This window comes from Sminthopsis crassicaudata, chromosome 4 (genome assembly GCF_048593235.1).
Source record: "Sminthopsis crassicaudata isolate SCR6 chromosome 4, ASM4859323v1, whole genome shotgun sequence".
NCBI classification, from domain to species: Eukaryota; Metazoa; Chordata; class Mammalia; order Dasyuromorphia; family Dasyuridae; genus Sminthopsis; species Sminthopsis crassicaudata.
Window position 1 is genome coordinate 292,556,153 of NC_133620.1, and position 27,766 is coordinate 292,583,918.

The 27,766-nt window shown below is 39.2% G+C and overlaps 2 protein-coding genes across 4 annotated transcripts; one reads left to right on the top strand and one right to left on the bottom strand.

Annotated features, from left to right (window-relative positions):
- Positions 1-421: 421 nt before the first annotated feature.
- On the bottom strand, positions 422-10,599 carry MRPS18B (mitochondrial ribosomal protein S18B). Its single transcript, XM_074264866.1, is given in 8 exon segments — positions 422-992; positions 1,314-1,373; positions 1,754-1,820; positions 7,373-7,441; positions 7,575-7,672; positions 8,884-8,986; positions 10,466-10,566; positions 10,569-10,599. Coding segments are annotated over 8 exon segments (801 nt in total). The 5' UTR covers positions 10,585-10,599; the 3' UTR covers positions 422-705.
- Positions 10,227-27,711, top strand: PPP1R10 (protein phosphatase 1 regulatory subunit 10). Of its 3 annotated transcripts, none has more exons than XM_074264856.1 (20): positions 10,227-10,491; positions 11,400-11,914; positions 18,296-18,413; positions 19,188-19,274; positions 19,391-19,526; positions 19,700-19,751; positions 21,201-21,278; positions 21,659-21,832; positions 22,087-22,192; positions 22,295-22,407; positions 23,129-23,229; positions 23,440-23,587; positions 23,883-24,041; positions 24,213-24,459; positions 24,567-24,642; positions 24,772-24,966; positions 25,151-25,226; positions 25,548-25,661; positions 25,772-26,218; positions 26,401-27,711. In XM_074264856.1, the coding sequence occupies exons 3-20, from the start codon at positions 18,307-18,309 to the stop codon at positions 26,508-26,510; spliced, it is 2,526 nt and encodes an 841-aa protein (XP_074120957.1). In that variant the 5' UTR covers positions 10,227-10,491; positions 11,400-11,914; positions 18,296-18,306; the 3' UTR covers positions 26,511-27,711. The 3 variants fall into 3 exon arrangements, with proteins under 3 accessions (XP_074120957.1, XP_074120956.1, XP_074120958.1); XM_074264855.1 differs by lacking the exon at positions 10,227-10,491 and adding an exon at positions 11,048-11,179; XM_074264857.1 differs by lacking the exon at positions 10,227-10,491 and adding an exon at positions 11,048-11,179 and having other exon boundaries at positions 23,883-23,993.
- The last annotated feature ends 55 nt before the right edge of the window (positions 27,712-27,766 follow it).

Below are 27,766 nucleotides of genomic sequence, written 5' to 3' on the forward strand. Positions count from 1 at the left end.
ACCCAGTTCAGACTAATCTCGTTCTTTCCAGGAAACCAATCATGCGATGATTAAGTGATCTCTAATCTCCTCCAGACACTTCATTTTAAAACACCCTACCTGCCTCTTGCCATGGTAGTCTTCCTTTCTGCTCCAGATCTGAATTATCCCATTGCCCTGGGGACTTCATGCCTGATTTCCATCTTTAAAAAACCAATCAATCTATTTTTATCCATTTTCAACCCTAACCAAAAAAATCAATCTCAGGATGAGATTTGATCTGGATCTGTGATTTCATCAACATTGAAAACCACAATCATGATGCTCAGTGAAAATCTACCTTGTCTTTAACATTTACTAACCCTCCCACCCTACCCATTTTTAGAAGGAATGACTGAAGTTCAAGTATCTACCAACTCCAATCTAAAAACAGACACATGAATAATAAAATAATTTTTTATTATAAAAGGTTGACTTGACAAGTTTGGTAACCCCTATACTTGCAACTTAAAAATATAGGGGGAGGGTGCAGCAGAAAGGGGAAATCAAAAACACTTATTGGTCTATTTTCTCATTTCTTCTAGACCAGAACTTGGACTATCCTACTCATTCTAAGAAGAGTAGGGGTAAGGATCAGTTCCGTTTAGGCTTCAGGATTTTATCACATCCATCTCTTAAGCTCTAGAGCAACACAGAGTACATTCAACCCTTCTAGTGGCTTCCTTTTTAGTGGACACTCTTGGATTCCTCTCCCTCTGGGAGAATATTAGTTTGAGATGGACTCATGGGCATCATTTCCAGAAGGGGTCCACTCTCTTCCTTAAGGTGGCCTTGATACAGACGTCGAAGTCGGGCCAGCTCTCTCTCAGGTGGCTGCTGCCAATTGTACCATGGATACCAGGAAGTACCTGCAGCTAAGGCAGGAGCCATTGGGGTATAGGTCACAGCTCCATGAGAATTGCTGAAATTAGTATCCCGTGGCTGTGTCAGGGGGATGTGATAACTGAGGAAACCTAAGGAGATGAAAAATATGGGGGGGAAAAGGAATAAAATAGAAGGCAATATAATTAAAGAATGTGATTAAATGGGGTGTTATTAGGCAAGGAAAAATTGAGAAATGAAAAATGAGGAGGAAGAATTAAGTTTGATGAACTTTAGGGATAAAAAGGCATTAATGAGACACTGAAATGCTAAGTGAAATTTATAGAGAAAGAACAGAAAGGGAAAGGTCTATATCCTTTCTCAGATTTTCAGAATTGTAACTTTCTTATCCCTCCTCATTCCCACACACTCTTCCCACTTCTAAAACACTCTTTCCCCTTTCTGTGTCTTACCATGGTCTCTAGCCTTCAGGATGGCCTCTGTCATCTTCTTATGCTGCTTCATACAGATACCTTGTAACAAGAAAAAATGAGAGAAAAAGAGAAGAGTGTCACTTATACTGTAGTAATATCAACTGCCATAATGGTATGTGGCAGACTAGGACTTCAAGAAGGATTCTTCCTACTGTACAGAATTTAAGGCCCAGAAACTCTCTATTTTGCAAATTTGGTTTTGAGAACATGTAATATTTTGCCCTTGTTTACATACAAGTCCTAATACATAAATTTATGTGTACTCTTTGTATCTTTGATATTAGACTGGAAATTTTCCAAAAGCTGGAAGCTACATGTCTATACTTTCTTTAAAGAAGCCTAGATAAGGACAATTTTTGGGGGGGGGGGTAGAAACAGGAGAGTATAAGGGTAAACTCTTCAAGGGTCTGGGATCCAACCTGTGTATGGGGCATGGAAGATGACACCTGTTTGAGCACAGATAAACTGTTCCAAGAGCTTCACATTCTGAAAAGAAAGAAATAAAAGAAAATGGAGGCTGTGATATTAGAAAGCGGCAGTAGGAATAACATGCCCTTCTAAATTTTATTCCAAACTTTCCAATCTCTCCACCCCTTTTCAAACCTCAACTTATCAGTGAAATCTCCCCTGATTCTAAAACAATAGTGCTCTACCTTTTCTTGAATATATCTAGTATCCAAACCCTATTCCCAACAATATTTATCCCAAATTTAGATCTTTTCTATAAACTACTATTGCAAAATTCTTTAATCCCATCCTATGGGTTTGGCTAATTAATCAAGAAATATTAGATGCCTACTATGTGCAAGGAACTGGGAATACAAGGACAAAAAAAAGTCCTTGACTGTAAAGAAGAACTGTAATTTCAAGACTTGCATTCTAGTTCAGATTCTGCCACGTACTCACTTTTCTACCTTAATTTCATTGGACAGTTGGAGGGAAAAGAAAAATACTTTTGACCAAAGTTTGTTTCCATTTCTTTTCTTATGCTGACAAACCACCAAATGCAGAAATCCTGCAACTATGAAACTCACTCATTTATTGGGACCAGAAAAGATTTTATACTGTATTATTACCTTATCCACTTCAGAGTCTTTGTCACTGGAGGAGTGAATTGAGATGAGATGAACCCTCATAGGAAATTGTTGGAAGAGTGAATTTACATTTAAGGAACTGATTAAATGACTTCTGGAGTCACTAAAATTCTGTGATGGTGATTAATGGCATGACTCCCTAGTTTCTAAAAGACTTAATTCCGAAGGCAGTTTATCTTTAATCCTTCCTTTATACTACTGCCCCCTGCTTTTCTATTGCCCCAGTCTTGGTTTACTCACATTACTCAAGCCTTCTGTTTTCCTGTGCATCTAAATGAAGTTAAAGGAAAACCACAAAACTGCTGATTTGGGTTCTCTATTTGGGATATTATGTTAAATAATATCAACTTAGCCCTCACTGAAACACTTTCACACCCTCTTAAACAATACACTATCCCAGTCATCACACTGATTTTTTCCAAATGTTTTCAATCCTCCTAACACCTACTATGGCTTCTTCTATATGCCCTTCTTCATCCTCTCAGTTGAAAATGTTCACTCATCTCACTGAAAAATTTGAAGCCATTAGCCAAGAGTTTTTTTCCCCCTCATCCACTTATCATTTGGAATGCCTTTCCCAATTATCTCCTTCTCTTATCTCTTCACCAGAAGAGGCCATCTCTCTTTTTGCAACTTGCACAAATGATCTTAGGCTATCCCATCTTCTCTGGCCGAGTGTTTCTCTATGCTTTCTTTCTCACTAACTTTCAATATCTGTCTATTGGCGGTTTTTCTGCTGCTATAAAACATGCCTATGTCTCTTCCATCTTCAAAAACATTTCCTTCACCCATCCATCTCTGATAGCTATTGTCTTATTCCTTTTGTAGTTTTTGTATCGATCCTTTAGTAGCTAAACTCTTGGAGAAGGCTGTTTACAACTGATACCTCTACTTCCTTTCCTCTCATTCTCTTAATTGTCTGCATTTTGGCTTTCAATTTCTTCATTCAACTGAAATTACTCTCGCTGAAGTTATTAATAATCTCTTAATTACAAAAATCCAACAGCCTTTTCTCAATTTTCATCCTTTTTGACCTGCAGCCTTTGATACTATCAATCAATCTCAGTGTAGGAAGGAATGATGGAGAAGTCAGGGAAGTCCCTAAGTAGGTGCAGCCAAGGGAGAAATGAAATCTACGAGCTGAGATCTCTTCTTAAATGGAGAGTTGGAGTTCACAGCCCACCTTCCAATCAGAGAAGGTGAGAATAGTGATTGCATAAAGGACCAAGGCTGATGAGATCTTGCAGAATAATTAGGTTATCCCAGCAATGACTTTCCTGGAATAGATGATTAGTGTTGATCTGACTCTTCATGAAATTTTCTTGGCAAAGATATTGGAGTAGTTTGTGCCTATTCCTTCTCCAGCTCATTTTACAGATAAGGAAACTAAAGCAAACAGGGTTAAGTGACTTGCCTAGAATCTTATGGGGGAAGATAATTGGCACAGTAGATATAGCAATAGTCCTGAAGTTTGATTTTGGCTTCAGAATCTTAGCTATGTCACTTATCCTTGTTTGCTTCGGTTCTTAACCTATCAAGGCCATTATCAAGGCCATCTCCAGTTGTCCTGATCTGTATCTGGCCACTGGACCCAGATGGCTCTGGAGGGGAAAGCGAGGCAAGTAACCTTGCACAGCTTTCCCTCACTTGAATCTAACTCACTTGCATGCCATGGCATCACCTCCCTGATGTCATGGTCCTTTTCAAAAAGGAAGAACAAACAATAACAATCTCAATCTGTGAAGTAAACTAGAAAAGGAAAGGAAACCACTCTAGTATCTTGCCAAGAAAAATCCCAAACAGCATCAAGGAGAGTTGGACATGATTGAAATGACTTTCAACAACAACCAGGGCTGCAGAACTACTAAATGACAGAGGCCAGATATGAATACATGAAGATGAATCTTCTTGACTCTAGAACTGGTACTCTATATACTGCCCTAACTAGCTGCCTCCAGAGAAATCAGAGAAATAGGAGCTAGATGAAAAATGATACTAATATTCTCTCTTTTTTTTTTTTTTTGGCTGAGGCAATTGAGGTTAAGTGACTTGTCTTTGAGACCAAATTTGAACTCGGGTCCTCCTGACTTCAGGGCTGGTGCTCAATCCACTGCACCACCTAGCTGCCCAGTTCTTAAGTCTTCTTTGTTGTATATCCATCCAGATTATGCCTCCATGGCTCTGTCCTTTATCCAGATCTAACTTCTACCCTGGATCTCTAGCCTGACATCTCCAATTGCCTATTGAAGTTGAACTGCATATCCAACAAATCTTTTATTTATTGTATCTTTATTTTATTATAATAATATAATAATAAATATATTTATTCACTCTGTGCAAAACTGAACAATTCATTATCTTCCTCCCCAAACTCTTCCCCCTTTTCCTAACTTCCCTCTTACTATAGAGAACCACTATAATTCCAGTCCTTCCCAGGCTCATAATCTAGGTGTGAACCCTATCTCCTAATTCTTTCCCACTTCCACATTTAATTTACCACCAAAGTCTATCAATTCTGTCTTCCTAATATTTCTCATATAAGCCCCTTTCTCTCCTTTGATACTGTCACTACCTTGACTACTAACATCACTTCAAGTATGCACTACTGCAATAGTCTTAAATCTCTCTTTACTCCAGTCCATTCTCTAGTTAACTGCCAAAGTAACTTTTCTCAAGTAAGACCTGACCATGTCAGCTCTGCCCCTCCCCAATAAATACTAGTGAATCTTTAATACTTCCGAAATCAAATAGAAAAATCCTTTCTCTGGTGTTCAAAGCCCTTCAATTCCTGGTTCCTTTCTCTTTCCAGTCCTCTAGAAGAAATAATTGATTACCTCCACAAACTCTGTGATCCAGTGACAATGGCTTCTCCAACTTCATATTTATTATCCTAACTTCATACAACTAGTAGATTCATCTTCTTTATGCAATCCAATATATAATACAATTTGGAAGAGAGATGTGCATGAAAAGAGTAATATTAACATTCTAACATTTGGATATCTATAACAAAGATTCATCTGTTTTGAATGCTACTTTTTATTATTTATTATAAGTTCTTGGGGGCAGAGATTGAAGCTTTTTAAGCAATACTCTAAAATTTACAAATATTAGCATACTTGTTTGACTCCCTTCTGCCATCATCAATCTGTGAAAAATCCTCCTTTTCTGAGTTTCAAGAAAACCAGATATATTACTTTTCACTTTTACCTTTTAGAATTTATTTTCCCTCAAAGTTCAGGTCAAGTACTATATTATATAGATTTCCTGATGGTGCTGGTATTACTATTTCTCTCAAAAGACTATCTTCTGTTTTGTACATTTTTTTAAAAATTTTTTTTCTCCTATTGCACCTATATTGGATTACTTGCTTTCTAGAGGCAGAAAGAATAGAAAAATTTGGAACCTAAGGCGAATGATGAAAACCATTTCTGCCTGTATTTTGGGGAAAAAAGGCTATAATTAGGGAAAAAAGAAAAAAAAAAAAAAAAAACAACAACATTTTTTCTTCCTAATAGAATAATAGAATGTAAACTTGTTGAGGGGAGGGAGTTTCTTTTCATATTTGTATTCTCACCTAGCCACAGAAGTGAATTCTCAACTTAAATATGTACTTTCATGTTACTTCAAATACACTTAGCAACTGTCATATAGTTGATCTTACTATCACTCAAGGTATTCAAGCTTCTATTATCAAAAATTCTCCGAAGCCTCACTTGACTAATCATCCCTTTCATAGCCAAACTTCTAGTAATAGCGGTTGATACTTACCTTCATCTCATTCTCTTCTTAATCCTTTGTAATAATCTTTTAAACGCTTGACTTAAAAATATCTAACACTTGATCATCCTTTCTAATTGGACATCCTTTTCTCTCTGGATTTTCATGATATTGTTCTTTCTTCCCTTTTCTCCTGTGTCTGACCCCCTCCTCTTTCTTAGCCTCCATTGCTGGATCATCATTCATGTCACATTCCCTAACTTTGAGTGTACCCCTAAATTTGGCCTGGATTCTCATCATCTTTAAGTATTGGATAATACCCATAGTTACAGAGAGAGGTATGACCAACCAACCAGCAAAAAAAGAATCAAGGTTAGTCAGAAAGATATGAAAAGATTTAAGACAGAGTAGACTCAAAGCCAAGAAACAAAAGAATTTCTAGGAGAAGAGGTGGTGTTTGGAAGTTTCAAAAGTTCAAAGTTAAAGACTGTGCAAAGCCTTGAGATTTAGCAATTAAGACATTAATGATGACATTGGAGAAGACAGTTTGAGCTTAGTCATGGGGTCAGAAGCTAGGTTACCAAGGGCTGAGAAGTTATTAGGTGGTGAGGAAGTGGAGACAATGGCTACAAATGGTTTTTCCTAATTTTTAGACGTTTGTGAGAAATAGTTTCAGGAAATAATAGGGGGTCAAGTTTTTAAGGAAGAGAGACTTAATTATGTTTGTAGCAGCTGATAGCAAACAAGATTATAAAGGGGACAATCAAGGTGGTAGCCTTTAGAGAATAAGATGAGAATAATAGCTAACATTCCCATAGTGTTTTATATATTGTGATTCATTTAGTCCTCACAGCCACCCTATAAGGTTGGTAATATTATTTTCCCCATTTTATAGATGAAAAAAGTGACAAATATTAAATGACTTATCTAAGGTGATACAGCCTAAGTATATGAGGCAAAATTTGACCTGAGGTCTTCCTGACTCTGAAGTTCTATGAACTATCCATCTAGCTTTCTGCAACGATGAGATAAAGGGTACAAGTAGAGAGATTGGCCTTGAAAGCACATTCTTTTCAGAAAATGGAGCAATGGAGTTAAAATGAGTCATTTTGAGGTTTAAAGGAAGGGAGCAGGAAAACTATTATCACTAAGCACAGTTAAGCACACTTAAGCACTAGTTCCTGAAGTAGGTAAAGAGGACTATGAAATTTGGAGGTTGCTTACTCTAAAGTCCACATGGAGCTTCTGATCCCGGCAGATGGGGCAAGGATTTCCAGCAACTTTGTTCCCTCGCTGTAGGGGATAAAAGAGATGGGCAGAAACTTCAGGAATAGCACACATGCCTTTTGTCAAGGTTCGTGCAATCCCACCCTGTCATTCCTGAATCTCTGTGCCAGAGACCCAATTCCTTTTCTTTACTACTCACAATGCATGTCTTACGGGTTCGCTGTGGTGGAATGCCACCTTTATGGTTTCTTTGATAGTCAGCCCAGACTGGACGGGAACCATATCGAGTCAGGTATTCTAAAAAGGAAAAGAAAGGAAGGGAAGAAAAAATAAGAGTTTATTAAACATTTACTATATGTCAAACACTTCAAAAATTTGATCTACCATATATCTGGTCTACAACAATTACTAGAATAATTACTTTTACAACTCCATTCTATTTTTGTAATCTTAAGTTCATATTTCCTTTTAGTTCAAACTAAGTCATACCACAAAATTGCCCTAGATATATCTATGCCTCTGCTAATACTATTCTCAATGCCTGGAATATTTTCTCTTCCCTTCTAATCTATACCTTCTAATCCAATCCTTCAAAATCCAATTAAATTGCCATACCTTTCTTTGAAAAGCAATTCTTACATCCACATTTGGTACTAATCTTTTCCTCCTTTCTCACCAGAGAAGTCTATAGTCTTTTTTTTTTGTACCTCTCCTATAGTAATCACTTTAAATTTTTTGTTCTGTTTTAGTAATTTTCAAAAACTTATTACCACCCTCATGTTTCCTTTAGACAGCATACCCTATTCATCTTTGCATTCTTTCATTATTTAATAAATATCTAAGCCAAAGTTTAACAAAAAAAATAATTTTGTCTTAATGAAATTTATTTCCTATAAGACAAAGATTGATAGCTACAATACACAAGAATATATAACAAACATATTAATGTCCCCAAACAAAATGTTATGTAAGAAAGAGTCAAAGAAGGGCACTTCTAAGGAGAAGTGGGATGGGAAGGATGTATAGAAATTCAACATATTTTGTTTATTGGATTACTTGCCATCTAAGCGAGGGGGGAAGAGAAAGGGAGGGAAGAAACTTGGAACACAAAGTTTTGCAAGGGTGAATGTTGAAATTATCCATGCATATGTTTTGAAAATAAAAAGCTTTAATTAAAAAAAAAAAAAGAAAGACAGACATGTTGTAGGCATTCTAATCCCAGGAAACAGTGTGTGAAAAGGCTGATGTGAGAAGTATAGAATATATGTAAAAAGTGAAAAATAATAGATAAGGCTGGAGAAAAAGGGTATTGTTAGATTGTATAAACTTCAGGACTTTGACTTTGGTTCAGTGTTCACTGAAGAACAATTAAGAAGAAAGCATTCCTATCTGGTCCATTCTTTTTCTTGGGTTCAACACACCCATAATCTTTTGAACTGATGGCTCTGTCTCCCCCTTAGTCTCCACATTTTCCTTTCCCTCTTCCCATATTTTCCTTATGGTGGTACCTTCTGTCTCCAGATATTCCCACGGAGCATTCTGATAAGGGGAGACAGGAATGGAAGTTTCTTCCTCAGGGGAAACTTTGGTGCATAATGCCTGGGGAGTAGTCTATGAAAAAGAAAAGAGTAAGGTTTATGAGGAAAATGAGATATCTTGGTTTTGTCCCCAATGATACTTAAGGTTTTGTAAACATGTCAAAAGTGGTAGAGTGATGTATAGAAGAATATGTACTAATCTTGATCTTAGCCCCTTAAAGACCCAAAAGCACTGAAGTAATGTGAGTTGATAAATAATTAAATTTCTGGGAAAGCAGCTATATACATGGTGCCTCAAAAGTCTTAATACAGTTTTAAGCTTTCAAGGACAAAAACAACATTCCTACTCTGTTCATTCTTCTCTTTTAGGTTCTACCTGCAGGATTTAATTACCATTAAATTAATACATAAGTTAATATTAAGAGAACTGACATTGAAAAAGATACCAAAAAAGATACCATTTTTTAATGGATATTCCTAAAAAAAAAGTAGTATCAGAAGAAAAATAAAGTGAATTTGGTAGATGTTTCTGGTGATAAAAGAGAAAGGAAAGAGATACCTAAATTCCTAAGCGTTTGATATAGTATCCCGAAAAAGATTATGTTAGGATCACAAGATATGTGTGATGTACATGTGATTCCCCTATCCCAACTCTGTCTCTGAATTACTGACATTATCCTGCTTAAAAAAAAAAAAAAAAATCAGTTTCCCATTCCAGAAGAATGAGCAACCAGAGTCCCAAAGCTGAGATCAAAAACCTCAGACCTATAATTAATCCCATAGTGACCTTAATCTCCTCACTCCTGAGGCTAACTTGCCCCATTTCAGGGAATAGCAACTGTGGGAAGCAGCTTTCCCCCCCTTTCCCCTCCATCTAAGGATCTTCCAGGTGGTGAGTTTTGAAGCCAGGGCTTCAAGAGACTTGGGCAGTGGGGAACCTGGTGGAAAGTTTATGGATAGTGTTCTCTCAGACAAGAAACCTTCAGGGCCAGAGAGCAGTATTTTGAGCTCCTCAGATCCTATCTACATTCAGAGGAGCGTAGAGATAAGTACATCAATGTAGTGGGAGGATCACTAGCCCCACATGTGCTAGTTAGGCCTGCATCTCCATGGATAGAAGGAAGTAGAGGAGTTTTCAAGAGTTAACTATCTGAGTGGGGCAGGAAAAGCATTCTCAGGTCAAGGGAACAAGGTACTTTGGAAGAGAAAGAAAGGGGGGAGGGGCTGCTACCGCAACTAGGAGAGCAAAGAGCTCCTCCTGGCGCTCCATGGCAACGCAGCACTGTGAATATAAACAAACTTAAAGACTACGTAACACTCTTCAGTACGAGCCCTAAAACTAAGAACAGGATATAAGAGACTGGCTAGTGGGAGGGCAATAACCAAAACAAGACCAGAAAGGGGTGAGCTTTCTCCTTCCTCTCCCCAGCCGCAGGAAGGAAAACTCTTTCCGGGCAGTGTGCAGAAGGAAAGGCAGCCAGCCGGAGCCCATTCAAACCAGGGCTGCCCGCTGCAAAGAGGGAAGGAACGCGAGAGAGGAAACGGCAGATACCTGCACCCAGTAGACACCTCTGACAGGTGTGAGACCCAAGCGCCGCCTAAGCAGCAGAGTTAGGAGAGAGGACGCCATCTTGGTGTACGTAGGAGTGGGGGAATCACCAGACTGAGCATGTCTGTTAGCAGGCTGGGTGGGGCTGATGTGAGAAACGCACGTTGCCGAGACGTGGCTATGTGCGCATGCGTCAATGCGTAGGGGCGAAGACGACCAATTTTAACTGCGTCATAATAGAATTGGCCTTCAAAATTACCATTGCTGTAGCCACTTCGCTATGGTTCCTAGATCCATTACACAATCTTTTGCATATGAACAAATTTGTGGTTGATTTTTGGCTCCGGTTCTACTAGTGCGCATGCGCAGGGGCGATTAGGCCTACTTAGGGTGAGGTTTGACGGCGAAGGGGTGGGAAAGAAGATGATCGGGGAAGGAAGGGAGGGTGGGCCCCAACCAATCGTCGTAACTCTCGTCTCGAGCAGAGGGTTGGGTAGAGAGCGGAAGAGAGAGTTGAAGGATAAGTGTAGCATAGGTTGTGATACGACAGCCAATCAGCTTACGGTTCCTTGAAGTGGCTGACCAATTAGCTTGTGCCTCGCGCACAATGGCGCAGGGTGTCAGTATATCGTGAGCGCGCTAGTGTGCGCGGGGCGGTGCCCCTGTATAAAAGGTGTCGGCGGAGCGAGCAGTCGCCATTCTGGGGTTCGTTTAGAGGTAAGTACTGGTTCTTTGTCGGTTGGTATGGTGCGTGGCGGCATAGTGGTAGAAGAAGCTAAAAAAAGGTGGTGGGGGTGAGAGTGGAGTTTGTTTTAGTGCTTCTTCTTGGAATCCAGAGGATGCATTTTGGAAAGCGTAGTGGGCTGTAAATGAGACACAAAAAGATTAAAGCCAATTAATGACATTATTGTTTCCTCCTTTATTTTCCTCTTCCCAGGTTCGAATTTAATCGGAGGAAACAGACCAGCCACGAGGAAAAAAGCTGCCGTAACAGCACCTAAAGGATCCTTCGAGGGGGGGGAAGCAGCAGCTACCAACCCAACCACTTGTGTCTTCTCTGCCCCATCGCCCTATCTTGTTTCCCGCCCCTTCTCCCAGCCCAACCTGCTTGGGACTAAAATCTGGCTGAAGGACCATCACCACAAAATCTATCAAAAATAATCAACCACCCTTCCTCCAACTCCCAAGTCCCGTCAAAGCTGCCCATCCAGCGTCTCCTTTTTGAATCCACTCAGTTTTTTGTTTTTTTGTTTTTTTTTTTGTTTCTAAGACCCTCTCCTTAAGTGGAGGGGGGGTAATGAATCCTGAGTTGGCTTTATTTTTTTAAAAGAGACTTTTTGATCCAATGAGGCCCCCAAGTAATTAAGCTTTGGGTCCTGGTTGGTTTTATTTTTTCTCCAAATTTTAACCCCCCCTGAGCCTGAGGTGCTGACGTCGCAAAAAAATTGGATAGTAAGTGTCGAATTTTCAAAACCAGCATTACAACAAGAAATCAACGTTTCCCGTTGTGAAACCAAAAAAAAAAAAAAAAAAAAGAGAGGAAGAAATGAGATCGTAGACAAATAATTGAGCTGGAGAACGACCAATCCGGTCGCTTGAGTCTCCATTAAAAAAACAAAACAAAACATTAGGTCTTAAAAGTCTTGTTCTCTCTCCCCTACCACCTCCCTCTTCCCTGCCCTGGAGCAGGCATGGAGAGGGTGGGGGGGCCGACAAGTGAGGATTTTCTTGATGGTTAACCCTTGGTAATCCAGCCAATTTTCTAGACTGCCAAAGCCATAAAAGTTCGATACTTTTTATAAGGAGGAATGGGATCCCATCCTCTGGATGCCAGCAGTCTTTCGGAAGGGTTAATGAGCTCACATACAAAAGACGTGGATCTTGTGGCCTAAAAGTCCCACTTCTTTGTGTGTGAGACAAGCAGGGGCGCCTTTCAATTGGCCAGATTAATAAGCAATCTGTACATAAAGATTGCAGGGTAAGGAGATGCGAAGATAAATATTAGCTGGCTACGGCTTAATGGTTAAATCCTCTCGTTAAATTTTAATGTAAGTTGCTTGAGGTATATAATTTGTGTGCTTTACATAGGTGGCAATCTGCGAATAAAGATTGCAAGACACTTAAGCCATAGTAAAATAGTGCCAATACATCCAAGTATTAGTTGGGAAGGTAAAGAATGTCTTGTAATTGTTGCAGCTTGCAGAGCTTTTTTTTTTTTTTGAAGTTATAACTTTTAACTTGATTTTTAAGATGGGTGCAGTTAACGGGGGAGGGATATAAAGTGGGAGGGGGGGCAATGTGGGGAATAAGGCGTGTAATTTTAAAAGGCCATTTAGTGCAATTTTGAATGCTAGATTTCTAAAAAATTTGTGTCGTTAAAAGGAATTTTTTTTTTCTTCCCTGCTTCAATATGGCGACTTTTCCTTGTCCTTTTGTCTCTTCCGAGCGGCGTTGCAGGTTGTGTCTTAAACCATATTTTTCCTCCTGTCTTTTACCCACCTTGACCTCCTTTGTTGGGAGGGGCCCAATTCCTCTCATTTGTAGTATAGAAACGGGGGTGGACTGTATTAGCAGTTTGATCTCCAACTGCAAATTATCTACCCCAGGCAGGAGAAACAACTTTTAAGTAACATTTTAAATTGTCTTTTTTTTTTTTTTTTAACCAAATCATGAGGTTTAATAAGTTAAACACAATTTGTTTTTGTTTTTACTGGGGACGGGTTTTAATGGGCTGTTTGTACTGTAACCTTTACGGCAAATCGTAGATATTTTTTTTCCTCCTTGAATCTCTTCTCCATTGCAAGATGGCGTCCCTGCTTTGTTGTTTTTCTCCTTCCTCTTCCCTCTGGCCAGCCAGAGCATAGTGTTAGTTTTGGAGGTTAGTTAAGGGGGAGGAGCAGTCTGGAAAGGTGATGTAATCGGATTTCTTTCACTCCCCTCCACCCTCCTGAAGCTCCACCCCCCTCAGTTTTGCTTTTTGAGCCATGATCAAACTTGGAAGTAGTGGAGTCCTGGCACTTGCATACCTTTTCCATCTCTACATATTTGATCTTAAATTTTTTACCCCCATTCTTTTATTTCACAAAGCACCCCATTTTCTCCAGCAAGCTAGTAGAAATTTAACATATCTAGAGGTTGTTTCTTCAGTGGATATTTATGGGTAGTTTTTCAATTTAGCAAAAGGATCATTTTTTCTCCAGTTTTAGAATATCCTAGAAATTCCTTCACATATACACAAACTGGGGAACAATAAGTTTATTTCCCTTTAAGGATAACCCAAGTAGCATTGAACCCAAAGGATAGGAATAATCTGGGTGAGTTTATAGTCTTGAATAAGAGAAATCTCTAGTCTATGAATTTCTATTGTTAGGTTTTTACTGGAGCTAGTCTTTAGGCAAGGGACATTTTTACCTTTTGTAAGGTAAGGGTGGGTACTGGAAGGCTTTCCTCTAAAATTCCCATCTTTTCTGGTTTTGGGGTAAAACTCTTTTGTGTTCCGTGCTGTACCACCTCCAGTTGCTTAGCCTCCTGTACATTGGTACTAGGATGAGGAGTGAATCTTTAGGAAAAAGGCGGCAGTTGTAAACTCAAGGCAGGGGGAGTCAAGCTTCGTTTTCTGGTAAGCAAAACCTTTCTGGTATTACATTTCACAACCTTCATTTCTGTTTTCCAATTAATCATTTTTAAAATATTTTTTACCTTTTTTCTCCTGCCCAAACTTACTGCTGATAATGGAAACATGGTGTTCTCCATTTTCAACTCATGCAGTGCTATAGCAACCAGTGCATGTCCAAGCCATGGCAGTGAGGCTGGTGTTTGTGACCTGTCCTTTTTTTTTTTTTTTCTAATTTTAAAAAACTTTTAGGTTCATGGCAAAGTTGAAAGGCCTGACCATGAATATTCCTTTGTATAGTACCACTTGTCCAGCTTAAGTAAGTCCATGTGCTCTTAAGATGGACCTATTTACACTCCTATTTACAGGAGGTTTTATTTTAAGAAAAACTAAACACAAATTGTGTGTTTGCTATATACCTGGGGATATGAATATATTACCCCCTTGAATTCCTGAACTAGATAGGCAAGTAATTTTGGGAGACTGTCTGCAGTGTGAAAATTGAGGAATAAAGGAGTCTTAAGGAACCAACTTGGAAATGCCAATCTACTAATCAGTTTGAGATGTGTCTTGGGTACCATAACTGCCTTTTTACAAAGCTCTTGATTCTGCCATTTCTTAAAAGGCAAGCAGACCTGAATCCCTCTGTGACCCAAGAGTACTTGATAGATAAAAGTTTGGTAGAGATAACAGATGACAGAATGGGTCCACAACTTTATGGCTTAATGGTAGGCTACAATTCATATCTTTCTCCTAGAGGGTATAGAGTTCGAAGTTTCTCTTATGCCAGGGAAATATACAACTCAAAATTATTTAACTCTTTAATAGGTGCCTTTAAGATCTCTAGGGGGAAAGGAATGTAAATTTTAGGCCATTAACAAAATTTAAATTTCCAGAAGTGCTGCAGCAAAGTAGGCTTATAAACTTCATTTCTCCTCTTTTTTATTAAAAGGAAATTTTATCTTTGGGATAGGCAATTTTAAGAGGTTTGAGTTTCACATGTTAACCCTGAACCCACTCAATTCATGAGATTTTAATTTCACTCCAGCCAGTTAATTGATAAAGATTTTCACACTTTGTTTAGTGAAGCCAACAGAACTCTTCCAGAGAAAGGCTTTTTAATCCGGATCTCTTGAGAACCCCTAAATCATTTCTATATATTGCTCCAAATTTTCCCAGAACTTTAGAGGAAAGAAAGGCTTTGAGGATAGAGTATCCAGATCAGTATAATGATCTGGCAGCTAACGGCTCTTTAAGAATCAAGGCTAGGTAGACAATGGCTTAAAGAAAAAACCTGAAGGTTCTGAGAGAATTTGTTGATTTTTTCTTTACTTCTTTGGTCAGGGACTCTCTTGCTTTCCCTCAAAAACTTGACCCGGTAACTGGGATTTATGAATCTTGTCTTTTCTCAAAGGAGAGGAAAATTTATTATTTTCCTCATCTCTACCACATATTTTTCTAAGTTCTCTCATTAAGGAAATGAGCTTACATGGTTTCATATGACCTCAAACTTAATTACTCCTGATTTTTACATGCCAAGCTCTAAGACAGGAACATTTATTTTTAATATCCAGATACTATGTATTTGGGAGTCTTATCCAATTGAGAGCACTATTTTATGCTTAGCTTTTTTGCTGTAGTCCTGTAAAAGGAACACATAACTCTTAGTTTGCTCTCTGGTTTAATGGCTCACTGGTTCTGCTTTTATTATTACCCTCTTTGAGATTACATGTCATATACAGTATTTGAAAGTGAAAGTTTGTAGATTAATTGAATCCTGAACTTCTAACTGGATGAAAGCTAGTTTTCCTGGGAAGTTACCTCCTTTTCTCCAGAGTCAAAAATGGTGAGAGTCCTTTTGTGGTAATTAAAACTACTCATTGGTTTGAGGAAGCTTGGGTCATCCCATGTTTAACCTCTTCTGCTGTGGTGGCTACATTTATTTGCTGCTATTTTTGTTGCTTAGCTTTTGTATGAGTGAGATATCTCAGTTATTTTCTGTTCCTGTTGATGATTTTAAATCTCTTGGCTTGAGTTATCTTGTTTTCTATTTATTAATAACATAATAATTGGGATTTCCCTCAAGTCCTTGAAAATAAGAGCTGGGGGTCTATTGGAATAGCAGACCTAGTTTTTACCATTAGTTGGAAATAGGAAAGATTCATTGATTTGGGGACAAAAAGAATAAATGTTAAGTATTGTGGGATTCCTATACTTGGTTCTTGGGTCAAGTATGTGTTGGAGTAGTATGGAAAACTTCCATTTTAAGTCTTCTGAGAATTGTTACTCCTCAGGTTCTGTATCCTCAACAGAAAATCTGGCATGAAGTATATGCATTTTGCTTAACTGTCTCTTGGTGGTTGATAGTGTTTGTCATTCAAACTTAAGTTGCAACTTCACACCTATCAAAAAGCCTCTGTATAACTGCTCCATACTAATTGAGAAAAAAAATCCTTTATTTTTGCACACTGAAGTTTACATAAGGATTAATAGATCTGACAAACCATCAAATTGATAATTTTTATCAGAATTTCATTCTACTAGAGAAATATTATTTGAATCTTCTTTTTCTCCCACCTTTGGTCCACCTTACTCCCTTCTTACCAGAAGAAACAAAGAGGCAACATTGGTAATTCAATAGAAATCCCATACAATTTCTATAGCTGTTTTCCCCCTTCATTTCCATAATATTCAAAGCATCAAATTGCTAAGCCCAAGAAAGAGTTATCTGCAATTGTCTTTTTATCTTGTTCTTTGATTCCTATGCTCCTTCCATGTCCTTTGTTAACTCTTACACACTAGGGAGAACTGGAAGATAAGTGATCTTTGAATATAATATTAAGGGTGCTATCCTTAAAGCACATTTCTTTGTTTTCATGGGAAAGGCCTCCTTTCTCTGCCTCAGTTTACTAGAACTGGATAACTATAGATTTCCAAGGAAAACTAAGGTTTTTCCCCTGAAACATGTCTACACTGTCTTAGGGATGTTAGGTGAAACCCCTGGGCAATCATAGGAAAAGAATTTCCCCTTTTTTAATAAGTTTATATCAGCCTTAAGCCCCATGCACAGATGTTCCTCTGGCTCTATAAAGGGCTCATGTTTGGAGAAATATTGCATGAAAACTATCTTATCAAATCCTATATAATTTGTAGAATCTTCCATCATAACTATTCATACCTTAATCTTTCTCTTAATAGGAATGGTTCCTTTTGGTTCATTTTCTATCTTTTGACATAGAAATCTAATTATAGTCACTTTGTTTTTAACTTAACCATTTTTCACTTCTAGCTCCCATATATATTCAGGCTGTGAATTCCCATAAATAGACTTTCTTGGGAATTGAGGAAATTGATGAAATTCTTTTTCAGATTACCACCATTACTTAGGAAATTCCAAGCTGACCAAAAATTTAAGAAATAAAAATTATTCTAGTTATTAAAGAGCAACTTCACAGAGCTCAAACCTTTGTTCCACGTGAAACAGAACAAATATCTCTAGTCTATAGCCTCTTTAATATTGTCAGTCTACTTTTTCCAGTTTTATGTTTCCCTTTCCAAGCATCAGTAGTCTTTTCATTGTAATCTGTCATATTCTATTTGTGCATTGTGATAATGCCTGAATCTTGGAGGACAACTTTTAAGAGCATCATTGTACTTTCCATTCTCTAAAGCTAAACTTACAAGAATTTAGAACAGAAACGTTCAAATGTGGTACTGTGATACTGTATTTCCTAGTTTTTAAGTCTTGTTATATAGGTAGCTACCTAGGAATAAATATTTCAGATCTAGAAATATTGAACCAAATAAATTAAAAAACCACACAGAAGATTCATCTGACATGGTAAAATTAAGTGGCCTTTTTCTGGCTTTTTTTTTTAAAATAAGAGTCTTGGTCTCTTATCTGTAGCCTGAGGGAGTTCAGCCTTTCTAATAGAATGAAATAGAAAAGAAAAGGAAAGATTTTTCCAATATTCACATCATATAAGTGTTTTATGCTTTGCCCTAATTTCTCTTATTAGTAACCAAAATATCTTGATTCTCTTCACTTCTGAATCATTGACTTGGTGGTTAAATAACTTTGATCGCTTAATGGGTAGAATTTACATGTGCTATTTCATTTGTTAATATCAGATGGATGATCAAAAAAAAAAAAAAAGGTATTATTGAAAATAATCTTGGTATAATCTTTGATACATTTATTCAATCTTCTCCCCACCCAGGTATTATCATCATGGGCTCTGGCCCCATTGACCCTAAAGAACTCCTTAAGGGTCTAGACAGTTTCCTTGGTAGGGATGGAGAGGTCAAAAGTTCAGAGGGAATCACCAAGATCTTTAGGTATGTATAAATTGCCATTGGAATGTATTTTAGGATTAAATGAACAAAAAAGCATGGTGCATGACTACTTATGGTTGTAATAGGTAGGCTTAAGAACAATGATGTTAGGAAACAAGTTTTTTTTATTAACAAGTTATTAAAACATTTCTGGTCACCATGGAGTTTTAGTAGCAGTGGCAGTTAATCTAACATTAAATAGCTATCATTACCTTCCCCTGATTTCCCATCTAAGGCCTGTATATGGAATCCATATATACAGGCTTTTGTCCCTTTTGGATTGCAGCTGATTATCCAGGACCCCAAATCCTAAAAGCTAGTTCAGTGATGGGATGTCTGATGCTATTTTGTATTATTGTCTTAGATCATATAATTTTATCTTTTACCAGCCTCAGTTTTACCAGCATGGTTGATTTTAGTTTAAAAAATGGAGGAGATTCAACAACACTTAGACCCTTGCTAAAAATAGGTTGACAGAGTAATATCAAGAACAAACACGGTGACTAGTGTTGGTGGGTGTTAGATTGTGACTACTGATTACTTGGAAGGTGAAAATATAGTCTTTGCAAAGGAAATAATAATGCCTAATGCGCCAAGATCAGTTATATATTTCTCTCCTATCAGAGTACCCTCTATTGTCCTATAAATATCTATTTTTCTAGAAAGATATGTTTCCTCCTTGTTTCCTAGTTTTAGACCCCAAGTCCCAAGACAGTTATGTTCCTCTGGATGAAAGATGTGTTTCTAACTCTAACCTTAATTCACTTTCCCTTGTAGCCTGATGAAGGAAGCTCGAAAGATGGTGAGCCGCTGTACATACCTAAATATTCTCCTGCAGACCCGTTCACCAGATGTACTGGCCAAGTAAGTGGGTAACTAGATGTCTAGGAAGTAGAGATGGAGTAGAATAGGGGATTAAGGCATTGAGGGAATAGACGCATAGAACTTCTGAATTCTGATATTACTTAATATGTTTGCAGGTTTATCAGAGTTGGTGGTTACAAGCTCCTTAATAACTGGCTAACTTACTCAAAGACGACCAACAACATACCTCTCTTGCAACAGATTCTGCTCACCCTACAGCACCTACCCCTTACTGTAGACCATCTCAAACAGGTACCTCTTTAGGTTTTTAATCTTACCTGAATGTTTCCCATAACTGATAAGAAAATTGCATTTTGTCTGTAAATCAACCCCATTTCTGGGGCTTATAAGTAGGGGGAGGTAAATTGTAAGGATGGATCGAAACATTTTCTCCTTATACTTCTCTCTTTTTTCCCTTTTCTTAGAACAATACAGCCAAACTTGTGAAGCAGCTGAGCAAGTCAAGTGAAGATGAAGGTAGATTTTTTCTTTGTTCCCTTCATGTCTATTTTTTCTCCTTATCAGTTGATACCCCGTTTTTTATCCTCTCCACTTTCTTCTTAACTTCTTTCCTTTTTGGTCTTATACCTGACCAAATCCCTTTGTTTTTCTATAATCTCTAGAATCTAATCCTTAGAATTCATTATTTGATGGTAAGGATTCTTTAATTGCATTTTTATCAGTAAATTTCATAGTAACAAAACATAATAACAAAATTAAGCACTTTTTTTTTGTTTGTTTGTTTTTGACTTTAATATCAGTTTCTCCTTCCCTCCACCTACCCTTTCTTCCCCTTCAAGAAAGCAAGAAAAACAGTACTAATTACTTAATTAGGCATGTCAGTCAGCACTCTTAAATCCATCCCTTCTGTATCAGGAGTAGGATAAAGTATTTTTATTATGAGTTCTCTGTAATTGTGGTTGCTCATTGTGTTGATCAGAGTTCTCAAGACTGTATTTCCATATTGTGTAAATTGTTCTCCTGATTCTGCTCAATGCACTTTGCATCCATACAACTTTTTGAAATATTTTGAAAATTTCCTTATAATACCTAGTACATCTCTTCCACTTTTAAATTTTCATATGGTATGACTTCAAGTCTTAGTATTATCCTGATCACCACTTTCTGACTCACGCTATGCTTCTAAAATGTAACATAGAATTTTATAATAGTTCTTCCAGATGTGTGGTCTCCATCAGTCCAAGTGCACAGGGATAATTCTGTTCTTTATTCTAGATATTTATGTTAATGTAATAGTTACCCTATTATTCTGTTGACTCATTGAGCTTAAGTTCACTAAAAACCACTTGATCTTTGTCATAAAGACTTTCTTGGCCATGGCTTTTCCATGCCATTCTCTTTATTCAGTAGATTCTAAACCCCCAACCCAAGTCAATATTTCCTTTTCTCATCTTCTGCCCTTTCTACTTCACTGCCCACTTTCCTTAAGAACTAGAATATTTTTATAAAGAAAGAGAAAAATGCATTACATTGAAGTAAAGTACCCAGCAACATATGGGGGACAGGAAAGACAAAAGAAAAGGAAGAGGACTGTAACTTTATGACGAGTTAAGTCAGTCATTTTGAGTATAATTGACTTCAAGTTGGTGATCCATGGAGGTTGCCCTTTGATTTAGGATAGCAAATTATTCTGAATTATAACTCAAGAACGTCTACAGTGGTGGAATGATCTTTTATTTTCATAAAGGATATATATACGGAGCCATCTTTTTCTCCATTCATATAATCTTTCTTGGGATGTTTGTTTCAAGTTGCTTATTGGGGTTATTTACAAAGGAGTTGTGAGGACAAGAGAGTAGGGCATAGAAATGGGCAGAAGTAGAGTAATAGGAAGGGAGTCCCCATGACTGTGTCCATCTCTGTCCTGTTCTTCTGTTTCTAAAATTACTTCTGTTTCCCTTGAAGAACTCCGGAAATTAGCTTCAGTCCTTGTCAGCGACTGGATGGCTGTCATCCGTTCTCAGAGTAGCACCCAGCCCACTGGTAAGTTTGTTCTTCATCCTGGCACAATTAGCCTCTTAAGGGTTCTGGGAGAAGTTCCATCTCTTTGTTTCCTGGGTGAGATTATCCTTCTCACCATAACATAGCAGCTGGCATTTATTCAGTGGTTAAAAGTTTCAAAACTATTTACATATATTATCATTTATCCTCACAAACAATCCTAGAGATAAATACTACAGGATTCATTATGCCTATTTTTCAGATAATGAAACTGAGGCAAAAAACCAGATTTGCCCATAATCACACAACTTGTCTCAGAGACAAATGTTGAACCCAAGTCTTAATAGTCAGTTCAGCACTTTTGCCTACTATACCATGCTTCTCTGTCTAAAATCTTTTTCCCTTTATCTATCTTTCTATAGAGAAAGATAAGAAGAAAAGGAAGGAAGAGGGGAAAGGACGAGCTGCTCCTCTTGAACGACCCCTCCCTGAAGTGAAGGCAGAAACGAGAGCTGAGGAAGCACCAGAGAAAAAGAAGGAAAAACCCAAATCATTGCGAACCACAGCTCCTAGCCATGCCAAGTTCCGTTCCACTGGTAAGGCCTAGTCCTTGTCTTAGGAAGGTACTTAAGACATTTGTACATAGTTATATATGCATGCACATACATATACCCTGAGATTTGAACAGACTTTACCCTTCAAGGATGGAAAATGATTTGTGATCTAGTTAAGAGGGAGGAAAAGCATTTTAGGAATAGTAGTGCAAGATGCATTGGTAGTTTGGCAGAGAAATAAAAGGAAAATATAAAAGAACAATGTTAAGAATTCTAACCATGCCTACTCTTTTCAGGTTTGGAGCTAGAGACACCATCTCTGGTACCTGTGAAAAAGAATGCCAGTGCTGTAGTTGTTTCTGACAAGTACAACCTTAAACCCATCCCTCTCAAGCGTCAGAGGTATGTATTAGGATTGGTAGCAGGTATTACTTGAAGTAATTGTAATAAAAGGATTGTTGGGGAGGAATGCTGTACACTTTTAACTTATCTTTTTTCTTACAGTTCTGCAGCTGCACCTGGTGATGTGGCTCCCCCAGCTGAAAAGAAATATAAACCACTCAATACAACACCTAATGCCACCAAAGAGATTAAAGTGAAGATTATACCCCCACAGCGTGAGTAGGGATAGGGACAAGAGACAAGGAGACTTTGTAGCTTGGGGAATGGAGCTTGATTTTTTTCTCCCTATCTTTCCATTTTAGTCTATTTTCATTTTCCTAAGGCTTCCTAATAAAGTTTCTAATTTTGTCTTTATTTTTCTTGGATCTACCATTTTCCTAGCTTTTCTTTCCCTCTTTATGTGTGCCCTTCTGTCTCTGGTTTTTCAAACATCATTCCCTGGAATGTTGTTGGTTCATTCATTATATCCTTCTTCTCTTCTTTACTTCCCCTATATTTCACTTTTTCTTCACTTCTTTTTTCCCACTATCAGCTAACCAATACCAAGTTATATATAAAGCCCAAAATTATAGATTGCTGAAAGATGAGCCTAGTGACATTAAGAATTTCTTTTGTGGGGCAGCTAGGTCTCGAAGTGGATAAAGCACCAGCCCTGAAATCAAGAGGACCTAAGTTTAAATCTGGCCTCGAATACTTAACACTTCTAGCTGTGTGACCCTGGGCAAGTCACTTAACCCCAATTGGTTCAGAAAAAAAGAGAAAGAAATTTTTTTTTTGTTATATGTGCTTTCTGACATTATTATCATCTTATCTTGGTTGGAGATCTCACTGTCCTATTATTTGGCCAAGACTTTGTAATTGTGATGTAGGGAAATAATGTCATCTGTCAATCTTGTCTGTATGCTCTACTAATACTTTTTCTTTCCTTCTGTTTAGCTATGGAGGGCCTGGGTTTCCTAGATGCCCTCAATTCTGCCCCTGTACCAGGCATCAAAATCAAGAAAAAGAAAAAGGTTTTGTCACCCACGGCTACTAAGGTATGTATCCTGGGAGTTGTGGGGTAAGATGATGGAGAAGAAAATCCTTGGCTAGAGAGGAAAAAAAGATAGCATGTGAGATTGAAAAGTATTCAGTCTCTCTAGGAGCCTTTGAGGAGCCACAGGATTCCTGCCATGGTTTTTCTTATACAAAGCCCCTTTTTGCTGTTTATGGCTTTCCCGTCCTAATGATCTCTTTTTCTCCTATAGCCAAGCCCCTTTGAGGGGAAACAAAGCACTGAGCCAAACACAGTCAAACCTTCTTCACCAGAGCCAACAGCTCCTGCTGAGGCCATAGACATAGAGCGTCCTGGAACTCCTGTCCCTCCTGTTGAAATTCCAGAGCTTATGGACACAGGTAAGGTTAGAGATTGAATGTCTAGGGTTTGGGGTTTCTAGATCCTGAGAGAAAAGAACTGGGGCTAGAAAACTGGATATAGGAAACCTTTGATTTGAAGGCAGGACTCCTTACCAATTTTACTGGTAGTTCTGATGACTCAGTTCTGCTTGTGACTACCATTTTTCTATTCATGGTGACCTTAAGCTTAACCTGTGGGATCTCAGTTTCATCATCTGTAAAATTAAGGGTTGGGCTAAATTACCTCTAACTTTTTGCACTTAATCCTATAATCCTACACTACTTTCTTTTATAGCCTCCTTGGACACAGGAGTGCTGGATGCAAAACCAGTGGAGAGCCCTGGGGATCCAAACCAGTTGACAAGGAAGGGCCGGAAGAGAAAGACTGTGACATGGCCTGAAGAAGGTAAACTGAGAGAATACTTTTACTTTGAACTGGATGAGACTGAGCGAGGTAAGAGGGTAGATTGATACATAGGGGCATCTTGGAGCTGTGGAAGATGGAGGGTAATGGGATCTTGGAAAAGATCCATAAAGCCTAACTCCTCTATGTTCTTTTTCCTTTTATGTACTTTTTCGTCTCTTCCTTCCTCCCATCCCCCATCTCCCAACAAAACAAAAACAGTTAATGTGAACAAGATTAAGGACTTTGGTGAGGCAGCCAAGAGAGAAATACTGTCAGACCGTCATGCCTTTGAGACAGCTCGGCGTCTGAGCAATGACAATATGGAAGAGAAGGTGGCTTGGGTATGTCCACGGCCTCTGGCCTTACCTTCACCCCTTGTGTCTCCGGGTGGCAATAGCCAAGAACGATATGTCCAGGCTGAACGTGTGAAAGGAATTCTGCAGGAGCTCTTCTTATCCAAGGAGAGGTGAGTAGGGATTAAAACTGATTTAGAATGGGATGAAGTGAGAAATTGGTTGTTGGAAATCTGTCTGGACTTAATGGAAAAGTAATTTTAACATTTCTTTCCTGCAGTGTCCCTGACAGTCCCCATGAGCCTGACCCTGAGTCATACGAACCTGTCCCTCCAAAACTCATTCCTTTGGATGAGGTAAAGTTATCTTTCATCTGTCTTTCAGGTTTTGTCTTAAGTGTCCTTGGTGGGGGTAAAAGGAGGAAACAGTTATCTTAATGTTTCTCTCAATGTTTGACTCATTTTTGACTTTCTATAATTTTTTAGGAATGTTCCCTGGATGAGAACCCATATTCTGAGGCATTAGACTCTGGTGGACCTGGGGGTTCCCCTGATGGGACAGGTGGCTCCAAGCTGCCTCCTGTCTTGGCCAATCTAATGGGAAGTATGGGTGCTGGAAAGAGCCCCCAGGGTCCAGGAGGTGGTGGCATCAATGTCCAGGAGATCCTTACCTCAATAATGGTGAGATGTAAACCTTTTTAGGAAGTTTTTTTGCCTTCTTTTTGTTTGTAACTTATAGTCTATCTTTCCTATGTTTCCCTCTTCCTCCTGAATTTATTCTTCCCTTTTTTGTTATATTTATGTTTCTGCTATCCATCTGTCTCATCACTAACTTCTTTTCCAACCACTTTACTCCTTTCCACAGGGAAGTCCCAATAGTCACCCCTCAGAGGAGCTGTTGAAACAACCAGACTACTCGGATAAGATCAAGCAGTTGCTGGGTAACATACAGGGCCAGTCCTAAGGGTCTGGGGGAGGAGGTGAGGGAAGTCCACTTTAGGTTTAGAGGTGAAATCAGTCAGGTAAATTAAATTGGAGCAGGAAGGGGGCATCATGGGGGAGTGATCTTAGAAGGTTTTATAAAGAACCAGGAAAAAAGCCAGTTGGAAGAGTAAAGAGAGTATGGAATAGTCCCCAGAATAATAGACTTTATTTGATCAGATTGAGTTCTCAATGTTTTTTAATTAGGCAATGTTAATAGATCTTCAGGATGGTAATATTGATCCTGTTACTGACACTTTTTATTTTGCCTCTTAATTCAGTGCCCCATGGAATTTTGGGACCTGCCCCAATGGCTAATGGTTTCCCCCCTGGAGGCCCAGGAGGCCCCAGTGGCCCTAAACATTTCCCTCCTGGCCCTGGAGGGCCTATGCCAGGTGAGTGGGATAGAAACTTCTTTTGTGGGTCTTGGAGGGAATGGGATTGATTTAAACAGAGAAGTATGAGCATGGTCATAAATGCCTAATACCTGAATGTTTTTTTGTAGGTCCCCATGGAGGTCCTGGTGGTCCAGTAGGTCCACGACTTTTGGGCCCACCTCCCCCTCCCCGTGGTGGTGACCCCTTCTGGGATGGTCCAGGAGATCCGATGCGAGGAGGTCCAATGCGAGGAGGACCTGGGCCTGGGCCATACCATCGAGGCCGAGGGGGTCGAGGTGGGAATGAACCTCCTCCATTTCGAGGAGGCCGAGGAGGTCGCTCTGGGGGAGGACCTCCCAATGGACGAGGAGGCCCTGGTGGAGGAATGGGTGGTGGTGGTGGCCACCGTCCCCATGATGGCCCTGGTCATGGTGGACCCCATGGTCATAGGCCTCATGATGGCCCTGGCCATCGAGGCCATGATCACCGAGGCCCACCCCCACATGAACATCGTGGCCATGATGGGCCTGGTCATGGAGGTCACAGAGGACATGATCCCCATGGCCATGGAGGAGGTGAGTGTTCCCTATGAAGTAGCTACACAATTTTCCTCAATTATCCTCATTATCCTTAATTTCCTGTAATTTCTCATATTCTCCCTTGAATTGTCTTGCTGTGGTAACTAGAAGGAAGTAGAGTCATTTCTGAGAAAAGGGGTCTTTGATGTCTATCTAACACCCTACCATTATTCTAACAGATATGTCAAGCCGCCCTGTGTGTCGACACTTCATGATGAAGGGCAGCTGCCGCTACGAGAACAACTGTGCCTTCTACCATCCAGGTGTCAATGGGCCACCTTTGCCCTAAGGGTACCTATTTAGGGTACTCTATGGACTGCAGCCTCCCTCCCTCCTTGGCCCTTTTGTCCTGTTATGGCTTCTGTGAGGCCCATCTTTCCCTTTCCCCAGCTGATGAGCTGGACTCCTTCCCTCACCCAGTTGGGGTTTTGGGGATTTTCTAATCACTGGTGCGCATTGTTGTACATATTTTCCTCCAGTCAGGGGAAGAGAAAGACTGATACAACCTGTACCCCTGTACTGATGAAGAGGAGATCTAGTGGGCTTTGTCCTGTGAAGGGCACCTAGCCCTAACCTCCTTCCAGTATTATCCTGGACCCTGCATATATACCTATGACTGGTTGTCCTGAGAGGGAAGACCCCCTCTACAACCAAGATAGAAAAGGGGGACCTTTTCTATTTTGGTCACTCACATGAACAGTCCCCTGATATGGTGTCTATTGCACTTAATTGTGAAATCACCCTATAATCAAACAGGTTCATTCATGTGGGATGGGGATGTAATGAGAAATGCCCTCTTATCATCAAACTTGAGAGAGCTCCTCCTAGGGAACTGAGAGGCTAGGTGTGAACTATCCAACACATTCTATGCCCTCCTTCCTTTTTTTTTTTCCTAGATAATATATACATTAGGACCTGTTCTTTGCACTCTTTGAATCCTTTTTAACAATATGACACTGCAGCCTTGTATGAGCACCCAGACCAGCTTTATCAGTCCTTTATCTCTTTTGACAAAAGTCATCTATATTCTTTATTTTTTCAGCTGGTATAGGTGAGATCCTTGGTGTCAGAACTCCCTTCTAACTGGGAGATCTGTAAGACACTCTTAAGAGACTACTTTGTCAATATGTCAGTGATCCTAAGTCTGACATAAGTCACACTACATGCACTGCCTTTTGAGAGTTTTTCAGCTCCAGCCCCTCTTAACCCCAAACCATGTCAGTGTGAGGCCTCTCCAGTCTAACCCCATCTGTCACTTCTATAATTCCCCACCTGGCTCTTTCCAGGGTAGATCCTGGACAGTATTGCTGCCCTTTCCCAATTTTCTTTGCCCCATCCCAGCGTCAGTTGTTTTCTGTGAAAACGGCAGTGGATGGATCGGGTTTTGTGCAGGGCCCCAGGTACAGAGCCACAATGGATTGAGGATGATTATTTTCTTTTGGTTTTGTATATTTTGTACATTAATAATAAACAGTGGAAAGAGAAGCTTATTTAAACTCTTGTGTGCCTTGATTCCTTTGTAAGGACGAAGGACAAACAAGTGTG

Coding starts and splice junctions, on each gene's coding strand:
- PPP1R10 (XM_074264856.1), top strand. CDS start 18,307: ATGGGCTCTGGCCCCATTGACCCTAAAGAACTCCTTAAGGGTCTAGAC. Junction 19,752..21,200: donor CAAGTCAAGTGAAGATGAAG/GTAGATTTTTTC, acceptor TTTCCCTTGAAG/AACTCCGGAAATTAGCTTCA. Junction 25,662..25,771: donor CCCTGGAGGGCCTATGCCAG/GTGAGTGGGATA, acceptor GTTTTTTTGTAG/GTCCCCATGGAGGTCCTGGT.